The 20,112-nt window shown below is 37.9% G+C and overlaps 3 protein-coding genes across 6 annotated transcripts in view; 1 reads left to right on the top strand and 2 right to left on the bottom strand.

Moving 5' to 3' along the window:
• dnah2 (dynein, axonemal, heavy chain 2) overlaps positions 1 to 963 on the bottom strand; it is a 48,863-nt gene extending 47,900 nt beyond the window's left edge. For all 3 annotated transcript variants that reach the window (XM_057858828.1, XM_057858829.1, XM_057858830.1), the window contains exon 1: positions 198 to 963. The gene's annotated coding sequence lies outside the window, so the exon portion shown is untranslated. The remainder of the gene's footprint in view (positions 1 to 197) is intronic.
• Positions 754 to 12,066, top strand: LOC130930754 (probable histone deacetylase 1-B). 2 transcript variants are annotated; one of them, XM_057858835.1, is made up of 14 exons: positions 754 to 983; positions 1,579 to 1,691; positions 1,775 to 1,892; positions 3,332 to 3,406; positions 3,500 to 3,638; positions 6,737 to 6,878; positions 6,953 to 7,045; positions 7,115 to 7,223; positions 7,292 to 7,432; positions 7,634 to 7,742; positions 8,101 to 8,231; positions 8,346 to 8,498; positions 8,896 to 8,947; positions 9,019 to 12,066. In XM_057858835.1, the coding sequence occupies exons 1-14, from the start codon at positions 935 to 937 to the stop codon at positions 9,044 to 9,046; spliced, it is 1,452 nt and encodes a 483-aa protein (XP_057714818.1). In that variant the 5' UTR covers positions 754 to 934; the 3' UTR covers positions 9,047 to 12,066. The 2 variants fall into 2 exon arrangements, with proteins under 2 accessions (XP_057714818.1, XP_057714817.1); XM_057858834.1 differs by having other exon boundaries at positions 757 to 983; positions 8,346 to 8,516.
• tmem54a (transmembrane protein 54a) lies at positions 9,729 to 19,105 on the bottom strand. Its single transcript, XM_057858836.1, has 6 exons — positions 18,828 to 19,105; positions 13,925 to 14,121; positions 13,739 to 13,798; positions 12,288 to 12,479; positions 12,080 to 12,217; positions 9,729 to 11,981 (listed from the first exon to the last, which is right to left on the bottom strand). Exons 1-6 carry the CDS (start codon positions 18,838 to 18,840, stop codon positions 11,844 to 11,846), a joined length of 738 nt encoding a protein of 245 aa, XP_057714819.1. The 5' UTR covers positions 18,841 to 19,105; the 3' UTR covers positions 9,729 to 11,843.
• Between the last annotated feature and the right edge of the window lie 1,007 nt (positions 19,106 to 20,112).

Genomic DNA, 20,112 nt, shown 5'->3' with positions numbered 1-20,112 from the left:
ACTACTGTTCCATTAACACCGCTTAAATTACACTCGGGTAAATTTAATTCACTTTCACTGAGAATGTGAAATTTTAATTAATGCTTTCGTGCAATAGGGTGCTTATTTTATTTTTATTTATTTTTGCAAACAAGCACTGAGCACAGCAACAATTGGCGAAAACAAACATTAACATCTTCCACTATTCCCGAGGATACCTTTCCAGAAAGTTCCCCGTCTTTTTGTTCCGTTTTCATCGCAAAGTGGAAATTCCACCACTTCTTTCCAGGTGCAGCGCTAACCCACGGGAACAAACGCGCATGTCGCTGACGTCATAAACATGTGCCGTCACCAAATTACCTCACCGAATGACGTTAAAAAAATAGCTACTTGCTATAGCATAATTCATCTTTTTTTTTCTTTTTATATTTTTTAAACATCATTTAACATTCATTTGTTATAGTTTGTTAATATGTGCGAAAGTATAGCCCTACTTACCTACAAAAACCCTGAGACACATTAGTTAATTTAAATCACTGTATATTCAGGAATATTTGCATATTTACTTCATAGGGAATGTACACATTTGTTTCTATACGTCATCCAATATCATCAATACGCCTTGGCCCCTGCATGAATATCCATGTTTATGCATATCCCAGCACTACTGCACAATGAACTGGTTGCCAGCCAAAAGCACACAAACAACCATTTGCACACACACACACACAAAAACATTTGCACACACGGATAATTTTGTCTTCAATTAATCTAGCATGCTTTCTTTTTCTCGGGCGCGCGTGCGCATTGAGGCCGCGTGTGCAAACAGCTTCGAGGTCCCTCCACACTTCGCGCATTCCGCATCCGTTTGAACGCTTTTACAAATCGTCCGTCCTCCTCTTGTCGCTGCAACCTCCCGCGGGTGAGCAGTTAAAGCCAAGCAAAACGGAATAAAATGGCGCTTAGTCAAGGAACAAAGAAAAAAGTTTGCTACTACTACGACGGTAAGTTCTATCGTGTCCGTGTGCTTTGAGATCATCGCTCGCTGATTTCCGAAATGGCCGATTTATCGCCAACAAATGTTTCATTAATTTCCTCACTTGCTAGCACGAGCTAGGTAGCTAGCTGGCTCTAACTTCATTGTCACATTTTGGCACACGAGATAACGCTTACACAGTTGTCTTCACTGAGATTTTTTTCAATGTCATACCATTGCATGCGTTATTGGTGTATACTGAGCACAATTAAACCATTCTGTTCAGAGTTTATTTCTCCCTTGAGCTAACAATGGCGATGTGAGCGATTCATTGTCAACATAACACGTAGCTAGCGTGAGCGTAGATCATTGATCATCTCGCCAGCGGGAAATGGCTATTAAATTCTGCATTAAGTATTTTACTTGAACGTAAATACTTTTATATAGAAGTGTCCCCAACCCGATTATCTTTTTATCGTTTCTTTGCAAATCTAGTGTTTTTCTTCAGTATATACACTAATAGATTTCCTCCTTGGTGTAAAATATGCATTGCCCAGGAATGTTGTGAAGAACTTTGCACTCTTTTGTTTTCGTATTTTTAACCGTGCTTCTTCTTATTTTAGGTGATGTTGGAAATTATTACTATGGCCAGGGGCACCCCATGAAGCCCCATCGCATACGCATGACACACAACTTGCTGCTCAATTATGGCCTTTACAGAAAAATGGAGATATATGTGAGTCTGAAATACGTCACAGCTGATTTCATTTTGGGGGGAACTTAAGAAATTTCAGCATAATTTTTTTTCTTTTGTTGCAGCGTCCACACAAAGCCAGTGGTGAGGAAATGACCAAGTATCACAGCGATGATTACATCAAATTCCTGCGCTCCATCCGTCCAGACAACATGTCAGAGTACAGCAAACAAATGCAGCGATGTGAGTTGGTTCGCTCAGTCACTGTAGCATGGTCTTACTTTAGCCTGGTTGATGCGGAGGGATTTTTCAATTCTTAAAATATTGTGCATTTGTTAGAAACACACACATATGGATAAAACAATTCAGGCATTCAACAATTTGGGTTCCTACAATGTAGGGGTGTGACAAAATATCGAAATGGTGATATATCGTGATACTTTGTATCCCAAAAGGTTATCGATATGCTCCTGCCAAGAATCAAGATATCATTTTAAAAGGGTGTTAGTTTTTTAAAAATAAAAATAAAATTTTTGAAAAAAAGGGAACCAACAAGTTGCTACCATAGTAGTGTCTCAGTTAACTCTAAGGCTGCATTGACGGTGCTCGACGCCCAATCCATTTAGACTGGGAACATTTGTTTATTCGAAACCAGAGCATTCAGTTATTCTGTCCGATTTTCAGGGCATTTGCAGGTCACTTGCTGTTCATTTTATGGTATATACAGGTGATTTTCTGTTGAGTTTGAGTCCTATTCATTCGGGTGATTCCCAGGTCACTTCCTGTTCTGTAACTCAAAATAAACAGGAAGTGACCCATAAAATACCCCAAAATCAACAGGAAGTAACTGAAAATCAACAGGTAAATGACCTTAAATAGCCCAAAATTACCTCATATCCTGGCATTGGCTGCCACTGGTGGCCATAGACGTTCAATCCGTTTGAAGTGTGAGGAGTGGCAGCGAATGAACGAACGTTCATTCGCTGGCACCCTCCCAGTTCAAATGGATTGGACGTCTACTATTGATAAACTCATTTCAATTCACAGCAGAAGCTTGTTTTTCCTGTTTATTAGTCGTTTGTAGAATAGCCTTGAATGATTTCCTGACCAATGTATTGATAATCGTTGTATTGCCATATCGTCAGATCATTGTTATTGTGAGCTTTGTATCGTATCGTGAGGTACCAAGAGGTTCCCACTCCTACTACAATGTGTGGTGTGCTTCTATAAAAGCAGCGCAGAACATTACTAAATTGTGTTACACCACAGATGTGGATGCAAGTCCTCTCGGGCAGAAAGCTTGCATGTTAGCACAAACGAAGGACAAAAAACACTAGTGCCTATATTGCACCAATGTATTTGAGGAGATCAGAGGCGAAAGTCTTGTAGAACTATGATGTGATCAAGTTTTTTACTCTTTCTAAGAAAATTACCACTTGCCACCTGGGCAGCCCGCGCAAACAAAAAGAGAGATTGTTTTCCTTTTTCGCTGCTCCCTTGTTTGCACATTTTTGCAATTCTCTGAAGGCTAGTTTTCATATTACCTCATAGTTTCTCATTCTTGGTCAGGAAGGGATAAAATTGGGACATAAACTGCCAAATTATATTTTTGTGTGTACCGAGCTTTCGGCTTGTATGAAGTTACTTTTTTCAGTCTTTGCCACTTTTTTTCTCCTCTCTAGTCAATGTAGGAGAAGATTGTCCAGTGTTTGATGGCTTATTTGAGTTCTGCCAACTTTCAGGTGGTGGCTCTGTTGGTAAGTTCATGCTGGACATATGTACTTCAGTGTTTAGAACTTTTTAACTTTGGTGAAATCTGGTTGCTAATTCTTATGTTATCTCCACTTCAGCCGGTGCTGTCAAATTGAACAAACAGCAGACAGACATAGCGATCAACTGGGCAGGTGGCCTGCATCACGCCAAGAAATCAGAGGCCTCTGGATTTTGCTACGTCAATGATATTGTCCTCGCTATATTGGAGTTATTGAAGTGAGCACACAAACTCAACACCAAATATTAATAGATAAAAAATACCATCTTTTTGAAATTATTTTAAGACAAAATATTACATGATCTTTTTTTGGGTGGCCAACTTAAATTGATTGGTCATTTCCCAACATTTACATTTATACACTGACAACCACACCATGATGACAACTTGACGTGAATCGTTCCCAAAACAACAGCTACTCTATATCTTAACGTCTGCCTTTAGAAGGTTATATTGTTCCATTTAAATTACTTTCGTTTTGAAAATCTGATGGGTGAAAATAGTAATCCAAAACGTGACTAAGGACCGGAATGTGATGATGTAAGCAAAATTGTAATGTCATACCATAATTTCCCGAATATAAGGCGCACCCGTGTATAATGCGCACCCCAAATTTACTTGTAAAATCTAGGGGAAATTATTGTACCCATTTATAACGTGCACCCTAATTTTAGCACCAATAAATAAAAGAATACAAGAAAACAGAGCTCGTGTACAGATACAGAAATGTCATTTTACTGACTGGTGAAACACGGCACAAGCATAGCATATTGGTAGTTTAAAACATTACCATAAACCAACAATATTTACGGGAATAATATGATTTGACAACTTACCAGAGTGACTTACTTACTCCAACTTACCAGAATCTAGGAGAAAACAAAACAGATGTGACTTTTCTTTTAAAGGCTGCTATATAACTTGCTCGTTCCATCATGATGAATAAATGTTTCTTCCATGGATTGATACGGTAAAATGAAAGTGAGAACGTAAGTCTGAAACCCGTGAGAGCTCATCGCTGTCAACATAACAGTAACAATAGCAACTATTGTTATTTGGGTTTGAGTTTCCCAAAGGATAGATATAGTTGACGGACACAGGAAGTCTGTGTGCTTACATTTGTTATGGTCCGAGTTGCGGAGCTGCAATAAACGTTGACTCAAATGAGTTCAAGAAACTAAATTCTGTGCTTTATGAAGAGTGAAAAAAGCAGAATTTAATTCGGCCGATTAGAGTGAAGTATTACCGAAACAAAATGGTGACGTCACGAACCGTAATGGTCGGCAACGGGTCGCCGTATACGTTTCATCAACACAACGTGGCCGTGTCAATAAAAAAAAAATCGGTTTATATATATATATATATATATATATATATATATATATTAAAGATACACGATAATATCGGTCACCGATAATTATCGGCCGATAATGGCAATTATGACGTCACACAGATAATCCAGATAATAAAAAAATTCAACCGATAATGCAATCCGATAATTATATACTTGATTTTGCCTCCAAATGTGCTTAACCGAAGAATTCAGCACGCCACCTCCTCAACCCCTCCCCTCTCTGAAGCCCCTGAGGGAGGAGGGGTTGACGAGGCGGAGTTACAAGACAAGAAGTAGTTGAATATTATGGCGGCTGTTACTAAAAAAAACGACGCTCTCGCCATCTGCGAAACATGTACCGTACAAGTTCCACGAGGCAGAAAGAACGCGTCCTCATTCAAAACCACTAACCCAGCAGCCATTTAAAACTGCATCACAAAGAATTTTGGAACATATACGAGGCTGCTGCTAGCAGGAATGCTAAAGCTATTGTAAACACTAAGCTAAACTACAGGGCATGTGACGATACAGAATCGGGCTGTTTGGGAATGCAGCCCAAGGCGGGTGGTAAATTCCGACGGAGCCCGCCGCTTTGGCCAGTCCGGCAGGCCGCCTCGCCATAGGCGGGGCGGGCCGAGCCCGGTTCCCCGACCTCTGGACCTCCGGCGAACACCCCGGTTTCTCGAGCGTTCCCCCACGGCGTGCGAGCAGAGCCAGGACCCGAATACGCCGCGGCGAACCGAACCGGCCAGGGTGGTCGGGCGGATTATCCGGTACGAATGTAGCTGCCGCCGAGACGAGACACAGGTTTTTTTTTTTTACCTTAATGACACGAGAACCAAAGCCCTGGATAAAAGAAATAATGCAGTTTATACGACCACCATTCTTCATGAAAAAGTGATGTCCGGTAAGCAAGCTTATCATGACGGCACAGTGGTTATAAGATAATTTAAACATGGAGAAAGCGAAGTCAGCCAGTCAATAATGCATTCAGAATGTGAAATGACGAGCGGTCAGATGACTTTGTAACGCTGCCTTTATTTTCGGCTTAACACGCACACGGATGCGAGCGCCAACTCCGTCCAAATAGTACTGCCGTGTAGCAGTTTAGCTGCTGTAACGCAAATGTCGTGAAAGCCGCAAATGTAAACAAAGCGCTGCAGAATGGGTACATGACATCTCGCTCTTTTGAGGTAATCATTTTCACAGTGTGCAACAAAGCATATAACATTAGCAATCACTTTTCAAATTATTTAACTTATTTCTTTGCTCAATTAGAGTCACAGTAGATAATCAAATTCTTAAATCAATATTCTGTAGCCACAAATATTATTCAAAATCTTTCCTTCAAGTTTTTTTTTTTTTTTTTTTTTTTTTTTTTTTTTTTAGGATTAAGTATAATAATGTATTGCTTAAAACAAGGCTGTTAAGATTATTTTCAGCTAGCTATTTTTCTTCCAAGAAATCTGAGAGAAATACACTTGAAGCGATGGCAGATAATTTCACTTATTGCCAATAGATTTACACTTAAAACTGACTAGTTTTAAGGAGGTGGGTTTTGCAGCGGATTAATGTTATATATGTTAGGAATGGCTTACTTTTAAACACATTTTTGTGCAACTTAGGTATTTACTCTGTAAGTAATTGTTGCCAAAGGTTTACCATTACACAATGTCAGACAATCTGTCATTATTTAGATGTTTGAATTGACGACTTGTTCATACATTGTGTTGAAAAAAAGAGCAATAAATTATATTTTTGCACAGTAATGTTTTCTTTTGTGTATACTTTAAAATTTTACATAAATCTTTTAATAGAATTATCGGCTTGACATTATCGGTTATCGGTTGGAATGAGGAGGAAATTATCGGTTATCGGTATCCATGATTTTACAAGTTGATTTTGGGGGGAAAAAAGTGTGCGTTATATTCGAGAAGTTACGGTAAATCACATTATGGTATCTCTACTTCTTTCTTGCATTAGGTACCACCAGCGAGTTCTCTATATTGATATCGACATCCATCACGGAGACGGTGTGGAGGAGGCATTCTACACCACAGATCGTGTCATGACTGTGTCATTCCACAAGTATGGAGAGTACTTCCCTGGGACCGGTGACCTTAGAGTATGTACTTGACAAGCAGTACTGACTGTCATAATTCTCAAATACTGTAGTGACACTTGATCTGTTCCTTACAGGACATTGGTGCTGGGAAGGGAAAGTATTATGCTGTGAATTATCCTCTGAGAGACGGAATTGATGATGAGTCTTATGAAGCCATATTCAAGCCTGTGAGTATATTTAACACCCTCCTCTGAAAGAAGCATGTGTAACTGGCTGCTGCTGTTGTTGTTGTGCAGATTATGGCCAAGGTGATGGAGATGTACCAGCCCAGTGCTGTGGTTCTGCAGTGTGGAGCAGACTCGCTTTCAGGCGACAGACTCGGCTGCTTTAACCTAACCATTAAAGGTAGTGAAATTTCCCTTCTTTACATGTTAGAGCCATTTTCTCTAACCTCTCACATAATGTTTCCTTAGGACATGCCAAGTGTGTGGAGTACATGAAAAGCTTCAACCTGCCCCTTCTCATGCTGGGCGGAGGCGGCTACACCATTCGAAACGTAGCGCGCTGCTGGACCTATGAAACTGCTGTCGCACTTGATACATCAATCCCTAATGGTGCGTTTTCGGAGAATGAGATTAATCTGGTAGTATTGTCTTAAATCTGTTACTGATGTGTTATTTTTTTTAAGTGAATTGCAAAATGTCCACTAAACTCTCTTTAAATCAGGCTGTTTACATGAGTATTTAATAATTTGATGTTTAATGGATGATAAAGTATTTGTAACATTTTAAATTGCCACATTGTAACCCTCTTAGAACTCCCATACAATGACTACTTTGAGTACTTTGGACCAGACTTCAAGTTGCACATCAGCCCCTCCAACATGACCAATCAAAATACCAACGATTATCTGGAGAAGATAAAGTAAGTTTGCTTATGCAGTCTACGCGCCATAGAAGGCTGCTAGAAATTCAATTTAGCTTAACTTTGTCGAATGGTTATTCGTATACGTACTACAAATGCATGGCTAAAGTACTCCAGGATTGTGCTGGAATATGGGTAATTTTTTTTTTTTTTTTTTTTAAAGCAACCTTTTGTGATATTTTTGTCTGAATTTATGCCATGAGATTGTAAGCAGTGCTTAACTGGCACTCATTTTTGTGCATATTTTGCATGTAACATAAGGTTAGATCTCAGATGTTTCCTTGTATTTGTTTGACCATGTGAAAGTGAGAGGTCAGAATTTTTTTTCAAAACGTGCGACTTGTGTTGTGCTCTTCAGGCAGCGTCTATTTGAGAATCTACGGATGCTGCCACACGCCCCAGGCGTACAAATGCAGGCCATCCCAGAAGACGCAGTACAGGAGGATAGTGGAGATGAGGAAGAGGAGGATCCAAACAAACGCATCTCCAGTACGAATCAGTCTTGATTTAGTTACTAAAAACACAAATTCATGTCATCCATGAGAAATTGAATCCACTCAAATTGACTGAGCTTTAATATCATGCTGTACTGTCGGTCTTCAGTCCGCGCTCACGACAAGAGGATAGCGTGTGAGGAGGAGTTCTCTGATTCAGAGGACGAAGGTGAAGGAGGCCGCAGAAACACAGCTAACTTTAAGAAGGCCAAGCGAGCCAAGACCGATGGAGAGAAAGAGAGTGAGGAAAAGGAGAAGAAAGGTGAGGAGGAAACAAAAGGTATTTACTCCATTTTTTTGTTCCATTCTCATTTTTCTCAGCGGACTAGGCTAGCACAGTTTTATTTGATGCTTCAATTCATAAGCTATTTACTTCTGTTCAAATGGGATTGCCTTCCAGATTGGCAACTGCTAAAACGAATAAAACTTTGTTATAACTGCCTTGGAAGCCATTTTCACTGCTACTGTTGGTATGAAACATTTTCATACATGATATATTGTAAGTGAAATGTTATTATGGTGCATTCAAACACCCAAATGTTGCCAAGTACTAAAAATCTGACATCACTAAAAACGCTAAAGCTTTTTTGGGCACATTTTAAACAATGCGACTGTTGTTTATTAAGTTTGTAATGTGGATTTTACTTATTTTTAAACAGAAATAAAAGATGAAGAGAAAACGCCAGAGGATGAAAAAATGGACACATCAAAGTGAGGAAAAACATTTTGACGCACATGGTGTCCAGGAAGCATTTTAATCATGTCACATACTGCTCCTTTAGGCCAAAAGAGGAGTCGAAGACACCTTAAAGTCCTTCCCACACAATGATGCAGACACTGAGAAGAAACGATCTTAAAGCAACATTGTCTTTTTATACTTTGTGGGTAAGGGAGGATTGCTTCTGTGGAATAGGTTATTAAATGGGACAGGAATTTTTTTTCATCCTTGGACACTTTTCCAATATTACTGTTTATGAGCCGAAGTCAGAATAAGTGTTTTGTAAGCTTTTCTTCTTAACCTTAACTTTTTCTGCTCCAACACTTGCATTTCTTTTGTCATACAACTTTTTTAAAATGGCTTGGCAAGTTATGGTTTTATATCTCATGAATTTAATTTATTTAAATCATAGATACTTTGACCCTTTACCCCTTTTTGGATTTTTGTCTTTCAGTCCCAGTTATGTCCTGTGCCTTTGAGAGTATAGTTCTTGCATGTTTGTATAATAGAGCCTTTTCTATAATACTTCTGTTTCAGTGGTCTTCCCTCCTAGCTTTTCTGTACATGTGGTTTTAAGATTTAAGTATTATTTAGTTTGTGTGCTGTCATTCGAAGCTCAGCAAAGTATCAAATGTTTGAATATGGAAACGTGGCAAGTTCAGTGAAATCAATTTATAGTATTTGGTATTCTAAGAACATATTATAATGCTTTTTAGTCTTTCAAAAGATTTTTTATATCAAATAGCCAGAGATAATGTATTTTTCTAAAGGCAGTTTAATGAAAAAGCTGAACACCACCCTGTATTACAATTTTTAGACACAATCTGATCATTACATAAAATGGCAGTCTGTTAACAGGTATGTACAGTGCTGGCCAAAAGTATTGGCACCCCTGCAATTCTGTCAGATAATACTCAATTTCTCTTAGAAAATGATTGCAATTACAAATGCTTTGGTAGTAATATCTTCATTTATTTTGCTTGCAATGAAAAAACACAAAACAGAATGATTTTTTTTATTTTTAAATCATTATCTTTTTATACAAAACTCAAAAAATGGGCCGGACAAAAGTACTGGCACCCTCAGCCTAATACTTGGTAGCACAACCTTTAGACAAAATAACTGCAAACAACCGCTTCTGGTATCCATCAGTGAGATTCTTTCAATGCTCAGATGGAATTTTAGACGTTTCTTCTTTGGCCATTTGCTCCAGGTCTCTGAGATCTCTAGGGTGCCTTCTCCAAACTGCCATTTTCAGATCTCTCCACAGGTGTTCTATGGGATTTAGGTAATTGTTTGCCACTTTAAAAGTCTCCACTGCGTTCTCTCAAACCGTTTTCTAGTGCTTTTTAAAGGGTGTTTTGAGTCATTGTCCTGCTGGAAGACCCATGACCTCTGAGGGAGACCCAGCTCTCACACTGGGCCCTACATTATGCTGCAAAATTTGTTTATAGTCTTCAGACTTCATAATGCCAAGCACACGGTCAAGCAGTCCAGTGCCAGATGTGGCAAAGCAACCCCAAAATATCAGGGAACCTCTGCCATGTTTGACGATGGGGAGTGTTCTTTTCTTTGAAGGCCTCATTTTTTTCCCGTGTAAACTCTATGTTGACGCCTTTTCCCAAAAACCTCTACTTTTGTCTCATCAGACCAGAGAACATTGTTTTTGGCTTTTTCAGGTAAGTTTTGACAAACTCCAGCCTGGCTTTTTTATGTGTCTGGGTCAGAAGTTTGGTCTTCCTGGGTACCCTACCATAGAGTCCCTTTTCATTCAGACGCCGATGGATAGTACGGGTTGACACTGTTGCACCCTCGGACTGCAGGATGGCTTGAACTTGCACCACCCACACAATCTTTCATTGAAATCTCAATTTTTCTTTTCTGTCCACATCTAGGGAGGTTGGCCACAGTGCCATGGGCTTTACTTATTGATGACAAAGGAACATTCAGGTCTTTGGTGATGGACTTGTAGTCTTGTGATTGCCCATGCTTCCTAACAATTTAGCTTCTCAAGTACTCAGACAGTTGTTTGGTCTTTTTCTCAATGCTCAGTGTGGTACACACAAGGACACAGGACAAAGGTTGAGACAACTTTAATCCATTTTAACTGGCTGCAAGTGTGATTTAGTTATTGCCACCACCTGTTATGTGCCACAGGTAAGTAACAGGTGCTGTTAATTACACAAATTAGAAAAGAATCACATGATTTTTCGAAGGGTGCCAATACTTTTGTCTGGCCCATTTTTGGTTTTGTGTAAAATGATTATCTAATTTTTTTTCCATTCTCTTTTGTGTTTTTTGATTGCAAGCAAAATAAATGAAGATATTACTACCAAAGCTTTTGTAATTGCAATCATTTTCTGGGAGAAATTCAGCTTTATCTGACAGAATTGCAGGGGTGCCAATAATTTTGGCCAGCACTTTATGTATGCAGGGAAAATATTCAACTCTGATGTCTGTCACTCAAAATGTTAGGCTTATGTATCGTTTAAACCTAGTCATGTCCCCAAAAAATATTTTCCCCTCCTCAAATTCATGCATTGCAAAAGCCCCATTAAAAAAGTCGTCCACATACTACCCCTGACAAAAAAATTATGAAATCACTAGTGTTGATGGCTGTTCACTCAGTGATTTTGTGTTCCAAAAAAAAAAGCTAACACAAAACTTTTGTGATTACAAATATGTTTCTGGCTTTAAGAAACATTAAATCATGAGAAATAAAATGTGGTTGTTACAGAACGAGCAGAGAAAAAAAACTGCAGATTGAAGGAGCTATTCTTATACTGGTATTATGATATAATGTGGGAGTACAATGAAAAAGTTTGAGGAGATGTGCAAATATTTTTTTTCATGGCAGTAAAGACACCAAATCTTATTGATTCAACATTCTCATAGCCAATGGCTCTGCTCTGCTGCTGGAGCACCACTTCCAAGCAGTTCATCTTGCTCCACAGCCTCAGGGTCAAGCTCGGTCGGCTGCTCTGAAGCAGGCGAGTGGGCAATTACAACTGCTCTTTGCATGCGGACCTTAAACAATATAGCATTTGTAAAACAGAAGAAAAACAATTGAGATCCAACCTAGAATGCCTGAATTAAAATTAATTTGACAGTATTTAGTACTTTACCCTTTTTGCTATTGACGGCCTCCGCCTGCATGGGCACAGATACAGGAACGATGTACAAACAGCGAAGCAACGGAAGGAGAACACCATTTCCACCACAGACATCAGGATAAGTGGCACCCACAGAATGATTGTGGTGCTCTGATGAAAAAAAACAGTTTATTCACTTTTCAGTGGATACCCTGTCCATTTTCTAAAGTTATGTCCTCACATAGATGCGAGTGGGGTCAAAGGGACATTCATGGGTAATACTGGAAGATCCCATATTTTTCAGGGGAGTGCAGTGCGTCAACAGGCTTCGTCCTTTGTGAATAATGGCGGTGACCACGGAAGCCAGCAGGCCCAAAGTGGAGGCAACAGCTAAGAGGCCTGCTAGGAAGCTGAATACAAGCAGGACCCACTTCTGCAGTGACATCACAGAATATTATCAGTCTTAAAAGTAAAATTGCCACAATGTAGATGACATTTTTTAATTTTTGTAACAGTCATGGAGTCTAGGTTCATTTATAGAAAACACTAGCACTAAAACTTTGGTACAGTAGAACCTACAAAGCAGGAATGAAAAGTTTATCGTTACCTGGTGTCAATTCAAAGCGATCAATGCCAGGATTTCCCTATGCACATTCAACATTAACGTTGATAAGTACCGTACATCCTTTCTTCATGGTTGAGAAGTGTTGCAATACATTTGTCATACTTTCCTGATTGAAATGACTCAACAACGTAGTCTTAAACAGTCTTTAATGTTCACACAATTGTATGACTATAAGGATTTATACTGAAGACATTGCTTGTTTTATGGCAGGGACAGTTATGACCTTTGATTATTTTAAATTACAGTATTTATGAAGGGAAAAAATATTTCTGAAATTGACTAAAGTCCAGAAATGGACTGTCTGGCTTTAGATATTCAACAGGAGATGTACTTTTGTGTAGTTTCTAGTGCTGTAACGATTAATTAACTCGAGTAATTCGATTAGAAAAAAGCTTCGAATCAAACTTTGCTGTTTCGAGTATTCGTTTAATTAGAGTGGCGTTGTCATGGTTTGTCTTGAAAGTGTTTGTGTAATTTTATTGATTTGGGTGGATGAAGTGCCCTCTAGTGGCAGCAGTGAATATGCCATAACTCATTTAACATGGCTGAATCCAGCTCCTCCCTGTTAAGACCAACAAAGTATTTGTTTGAGCTGATTTTTTTATGCATTCAAAATTTAGTATATAAGAGTTTTTAGCTGGTTTTTGTGGAAATATGTGTTTTAACGATTTGTTAAGAGCATTGCAAAAAAAAAGTTAACATTTTATAGCATTTAAGATGGCGGCTTAGATCAGGTGTTTAAATGAGTGTGCAATTATGCATGGTTTGAAGAAACACTCAGGAATTTTATTTTGTGTTCACATTTAATGCTCTTTTGAGAGTGCAATCTTGGCCGGCCTTTGTTTTACATCTCCTAAATTTTTCTGCAACACATTAAATGTTCCTAATCTGATTACTCGATTATTCGAACTAACAAATTGATAGATTAATCAACTACGAAAATGATCGATAGCTGCAGCCCTAGTAGTTTCTCTTCAAGTACTTTTTTCCCCTCCGCATATACATGTAACAGTAAAGAAGATGGAAGCATGCAATTACCAAATGCAAGGAAAGTAAACATTTCTCACCAAAATCCTGCTTTTCTTGTTTTTGGACAGAACAATTGCAATTATTCCACCAATAATTCCCTGAGAAAGGGAAGATACATTTGAGCAACAATGAATTTGGTTTTACTATTCATCAAATTAATTCAATGTAAAGGCATAAATCTCAGTCCTAGTTTACATTAGGTTATTTGTAGTAATATATTTTACCATCAAGCCTGCCACAATAGCAATGACATTAGTGATGGAGTAAACCATGATGCGGGCCTCGGCATGCACGCTGATGTGTCTGAGCACTGCACCGTGCACCAGAGCACCAAGCAGAAAATTGACATGGCCCACGAGCACCAGTGCCAAACCCATTTTCATCAGGGTTTTGCTGTCTTTGAGGTTGGCACAGCAAACACCTATGGAAACAGAAAAACATCATCCCTCATTGGTGGGAGGTTAGTAGAATAAATAACCTGAATTCTCTGCTAATGCACTCTACATCAGTGCTTATCAAAAAGAGAAAAAACATCTGGCATTCAAAAAATCTAGTTGAAAAACTAGCCAACATTTGGAGAGAAAAGAAAGCAGCAGTATACATGAATGGGGCAGGGTCTTCATTTCACCGTGACCACACCATAAACCATACATTTTGACATTTTGAATTGACAGCAATTAACTAATTTGGCAATGTAACCTAAAACTTGGCCCAAGTGTTTTTCTGTCATATTTTTGTAATTAACAACTTTAATATTCCATTACTCTAAATTATTTTGGAGCACAGGACGTTCAAACTTTTCATTTCAAACTGACCCCTGAATGACTCTGATCCTTGCCTGCAGGTGTTTAAAAAGAAATATTCATTAGATAAGGCGAAAGATAATTTCCACACAAGCGTAAAGCATATATTAGCAATTTTACCAATTGTGTAGCTCTGTACCAAAAACTACTGTACATATTAAAATTAAGAGCCAACAGAAGGCACCCTGAGAAAATGTCAGAACTGGTTTGTGGTTTTTGCAGTATTGTCAGGAAGTGGGCCAGCCACATGCAGCACAATGATGCGATAAAACTAGACAGAACTGGATAATAAACCATCTACGATTTACCTTTGTTTGTTTAACTTGCTGCAACAAGCAAATGTAATCCATGCTGTTCTTAAAGTTTTTAAGCACCAACTACACATTTCTTTAAAACAAAAAAAACATGGCAACATATGCCCGTTTCATTAATCTTTCGAGAGGCTATTTCAGCTATAGAACTTTCCATTACACATTGCTTTACACACCAGAAACAACTTATTCACTTAAATGGTCTATGCCACTCAATTGGGGACTGCGAGGAGGACCAAAAGATCTTTTTGAAAAACCTTGCTAATGGGGAGACATACAAATATTAGTGAGTATCAGAAATAAGATGAAGATCTATATGTGATTATTTGGGGGAAAACATTTTTTTAAAAATGTAACTCATCAGAAGTATTATAGCCACACTACAAAACCAAAAAAGTGCAGTCAAGAAGGGCATATTGTACTACAGTTAGGCATGTGTCGGTATGAGATTCTGACGGCATGATAACCTTAAGCCAAAATATCACGGTTTCATGGTATTGCAATTACAGCTTTAAAATGTGATACTTTGAGATATCTGGGTTAAAAAAAAAAACACCTTTTTTCCATTGAACAGGATTTTTTTTTTCAAAACATTAGCAAATATATATAACATAGGTGGACTTTAGCTCTTGAGAGAGGTGGAGACTGTGTGAAGGAGTAAAAATGTAATCCCCACACTTGTACCTTTCTCTTGATCTATATGTTGCTATTATAATTTGTTTGTACATAATAAAGTTGAGTGCATTACTTTTTGAATACCCCTCGTAATTGAATTGTTTTCCATAAAAGCACATACGTATGACTCGTATTATGTTTACATTATACACACACTCGCTTTCTCAACACGGACAGTTGCCAGAGAGAGAAAAAATACGTTAAACCAACGCTACACACTAAACATGCGGAGTTAACTCTCGTAGCTGGTGGGAAACATGCATGACAGTGTTTACTAACATTTAATTTTGTATATATGTGAAAACATATTGGAAGCATTTCCTTCTCGCAGCCCCCCCTTCACAAACATGTTATACATGTCGGTTAGCCCTCCTATAAGCTGCGGCCGACTGTAACTTTTCTGTAGTAGAATACCATATCAGCGATTTTGTTTTCTTCGATGGGCGAAAAAGTTCAGGAGTTTCACCTCCCCCAGCCATCGTGTAGCACAGATGACTCACTGACACTGAGCAATAACCGGTGGGGAAGGGTTGAGCCTTGCAGCTGCAAGCGAGGGATTTCTTCTTGCATTTTTGGGACATAAAAAATAGCTAATACCTTAGGGTCGGTATGACGGAATTTTTTTGCGGTTTTGAAACTGTGACATTTTCATACCACGGTATACCTTGAAACCAATAATCGGCACATGTCTAACTACGGTGCGTGTACTTGGTTTGAACAAAAACAAAATATTGTCCCACCAGCTGGCTTTAGAACTACAACATCGTCTTTTGATAATATTTCTTTAAATTAAGCATCTTTAAGCACTCTGACGTTGTCATGCAATAACAATGCCATTTTTCATCCTTTTTTTTTTTTTTTTTTTGCACTCTACAGGACAGGCTGTGTAAAGAATCTGTAGAGTAGAAAAAGCCCAATAAAGGTTTGGATGAGGTGTTGTAACATACTAGTATATTTCTGGAGGGGTTGAGTAGTGTCAGTTGCTTGCTCGACCAACAGAGTGTTTTCGGTCATGATATCAGTAGTCTTTTTATTTCTTTAAGAAAACTCTACACTGTAATACAGTACTGTTTAATACTCTCTGGCCACAACTTCATATGCTGTACGTTTACTACATGCTCTTGTTCGATTCTATGTAAGCAATGAAAAGATCATTCCACTTCAAGTTTTGATTTTGTCAGAAATGTTTAAAACTGCCCTGCACCAAAGGTCTCGCAAACATTAGTAGAAAGTGATTAATACTTTTATGGTAAGAGGAACGCCTGGGGTACAACACACTATCTTTTTGATCAAACAAAGGAGCAAGTCTAAAATTTGAAATTCGTTGGCCTTTTGGTCTACACTACATGACTCCTATGTTGACCCTCCCTAACCTAAAGTACAAAAGTTGCTTGTGTTTGTAGAATAAATACACAGAAACTGACTACAAGTTCTATAATTTAAATTTAGTTTTGCTAAAAATTTTACTTATTTTGCACTAAATTTACCTCCACAGTCCACACTATGCTTACCAAATGTATTGACGTCACCTCTCAATGTGATGAGGTAAGTTGGTAAGTAATTTTACACCCCACAACATGTTTCTGAGTATGAACAAAGACAAGGCATCGTTTTCTTCATATAAGGCTAAATTTAGAAGTATTTAATCGATTTCTGTTCTTCAACTTTAATATACTGTAATTTGTCTATGCACACTAATAACATACTCTGAACCTACGTAATTGTTTTAGGAATGTGCATGAAAATCAGAGGGTACCAGGGTAAAAATATACACTGGAGCAGAGAGAAATATGCACACTCAACAGGATGGCCAATGATGCGATTCGACTCAGATCTGCACACCTAAGGCTACGACAAGGATTTTCACCACTACTTTGCTTTACTAATTATTATTATTATTGTATACAAAAATCTCAGACAAATTCATGCTCTTGTAGATTATATTTAATGGGCCATATTACTATATTGTACACGTTAGGCCTGCAAAATATATAATTTAAACCTCGCCAACGTGATGTGTGCATGCGCAATCGTCCCATCGCTTATAATTATCATTATTAATAAATCTGATACAATACAATACAATTAAAGTTCCTTAAAGCAACACTTGGCAGCGTTTCAGTTTTGGTCGATTTTAGCAACACCGGTGTGGACAAAAGCAGTAGTGTTTTGCCTCAAGGAAGACTGTGTTTCCCATGAGGACCAGCACACAACCGCAGTGTCGTAAAATCGTCAATCGATTAAAAAAAAAAAAACAAAAATCGGTTTCCAGCGGCTGTGTGAAGGATCAATAGTAATAAGGTAATGAATCCAGTTGTGGCTAAACAATAGCATATGACGGTTAGTAACCATGTGGCTCAGGGTGGCTAACCACACCACCCCACCCAAACTCGTCAGGGCCAACGAGTTCGATTTGGGGGGAGGGAGTTCACGCCAGGGAGTGAAAGCAGGGCCATTATTCTGTATATCCTCTTAGCCTTCTTTTTCCCCTCCTCAGACAAAACTTTTTGTCTCTTTTGTTGCTTTGCCATCTTAACAGAATTCACGCGAAAGCATTTGCATCAACTTCCGTCTTTATAATGAATGGGGAAAGAGGGAATTGACATATGCCGTTAAGCAGTCAGCACATTTGTAGTTTTTTTTTGTGTGTGTGTGTGTGTGTGGCAGGGTTCCTGCCACCCTCTACAAAATTAATTAGTGTCGGTGAAGACATATTCTCACAAATGTTATCAAATTTTTTAATAAGTTTTTATAAGTTTGAAAAGTTACCTAGTGTTTCTTGAAATCTGTAATGCAACCATTAAAAATGTAAAGAAACTAACATTTTTGTAACGGAGAATATGATAAAGTATTTAAAATTATATAAAATAAAGAAAAAAATAAGAATACAAGGATAAATGAAGAGAAAAACAAGGGGGGGAAACTCAGGAAAAACAATCTAATAAAATACTGAATGCAACACAGTATCCTCCCAAACAGAGCTATTCAAGTCATCTGGTGAAAATTCTTTTAGTTTTAATATTGCGATATATATATCGCAAACCCCCAAAAAGTCGCAATGTCAAATTTTTCCAATATCGTTCAGCCCTAATATACATAGCTTTTACGATGCATTTGCACAATTCCAAATGCATACTGTAATATCATTTTTGATTAGTTATTATATTTTAGATCTTCAATGGGCATTTGGGTAATACGCCACTAAACAAAGCGCTGTTGCTGCTGTATAAATTTAGACCAGTTTTCTCCTTAGAAAGGACAAAAGAAAAGACCACGCCTTAACACAAGACTATGCCACTGTAAATTCGGGTAAAAGACGCACAAGAGAGCAAACATACCACAGTTCACCATGACTGATGTCCTCTTCTCTTTTATCACACGAGAATAAAAAGTACACTGCTATCATTTCTGACAGCTTTTATTGAAAAACTCGCATTGTGGTGGATGTCTTGTTTTCTTCAACGCTCGCTCACCTACAATTTCCTCACCTGAACGGAAGCCCCGCCTCCCTGCAGTACAATACTTTTAAACATTTATATATTATCACACCACTTTTAGAGTAAGAATTTTGAATATTTTATTAAGCAGGGGAGCTTTTCAAAAGGATGTGTTTATTATATACTTGTAGTTCAAGTTAGGTACATGATCGCGCTATGAATCGAGCACGCGCTCACTGGATAATATGGCAAGCCAACTGAGACAAACTGCCTTTGTCCACAAGACGTATTAAAATTTCCTGACGTTCTCTATATACGACTAAAAGCACACGCACATGGCCCTAACACATCATTGTTACTGACATAACACTGACATAAGAAAACTAAAAATAAATTGCATTGTATCATAATAGCTATATAAAGTATTACAGCAGGAATGCATGCTTATTTTTAACGCTGATATATAAACAAGAATCTTTAATCATTTTTTTCTATAATTTAACAGTTGTTAATTTGACGCATGTGGCTGTCAAACTAAGTCTCACAAACTTGAGTGTCAGTATATTTTAAGGTCGAAGTGTAGGCCTACAGATCTCAATAAAGTGCAGCAGTACTGTCTAGTTGTGCTTAACTTTTAAGTACAGTTGAAAACATAAATGTAATCTGGAAATATAATTATTTAGGCTTTATGTGCAATTCATTTAAATTAAATCATTTAAGTAGTTTTCTTTTATATTTAGCACCGTTTTTAGGTTTAAACTATGCAAATGTTAGTGGCTTAGAATAGTACAAGTAATGTTTTTATCGCATAGGCCCGCTGTCTTTCTTTATTTTAATGATCTCTATGATGGTGGAGAGCAGAATATTTTTAGGTGGTATTTTATTGTTAAAAATGCCCACTTAAATATTAATAGTACATGCAACCACCAAATTACTTTTTAAAATTCAAACTTAATTCAAATCAATCTATGAAAATTATAAAACTGCAAATAAACTTAATACTGTAAGCACTGAATGTAGTGTTTATCAACATTTTAGGAAAATGTTGAGTTATTGGAAATTTTATAAGTATAGTTTAACGTTGAAATACTAACTCGTTTGTATTTAATGCATCATGCAGCAAATGTAGCTATTTTTATTATTAATAGTAATGTTTGGTGTCATCATGGAAGATATCATTGCTTAA

This window comes from Corythoichthys intestinalis, chromosome 15 (assembly GCF_030265065.1).
Source record: "Corythoichthys intestinalis isolate RoL2023-P3 chromosome 15, ASM3026506v1, whole genome shotgun sequence".
Classification (NCBI taxonomy): domain Eukaryota; kingdom Metazoa; phylum Chordata; class Actinopteri; order Syngnathiformes; family Syngnathidae; genus Corythoichthys; species Corythoichthys intestinalis.
The sequence above is the reverse complement of the archived record's forward strand: the minus strand, read 5'-3'. Positions and strand labels throughout refer to the sequence as shown.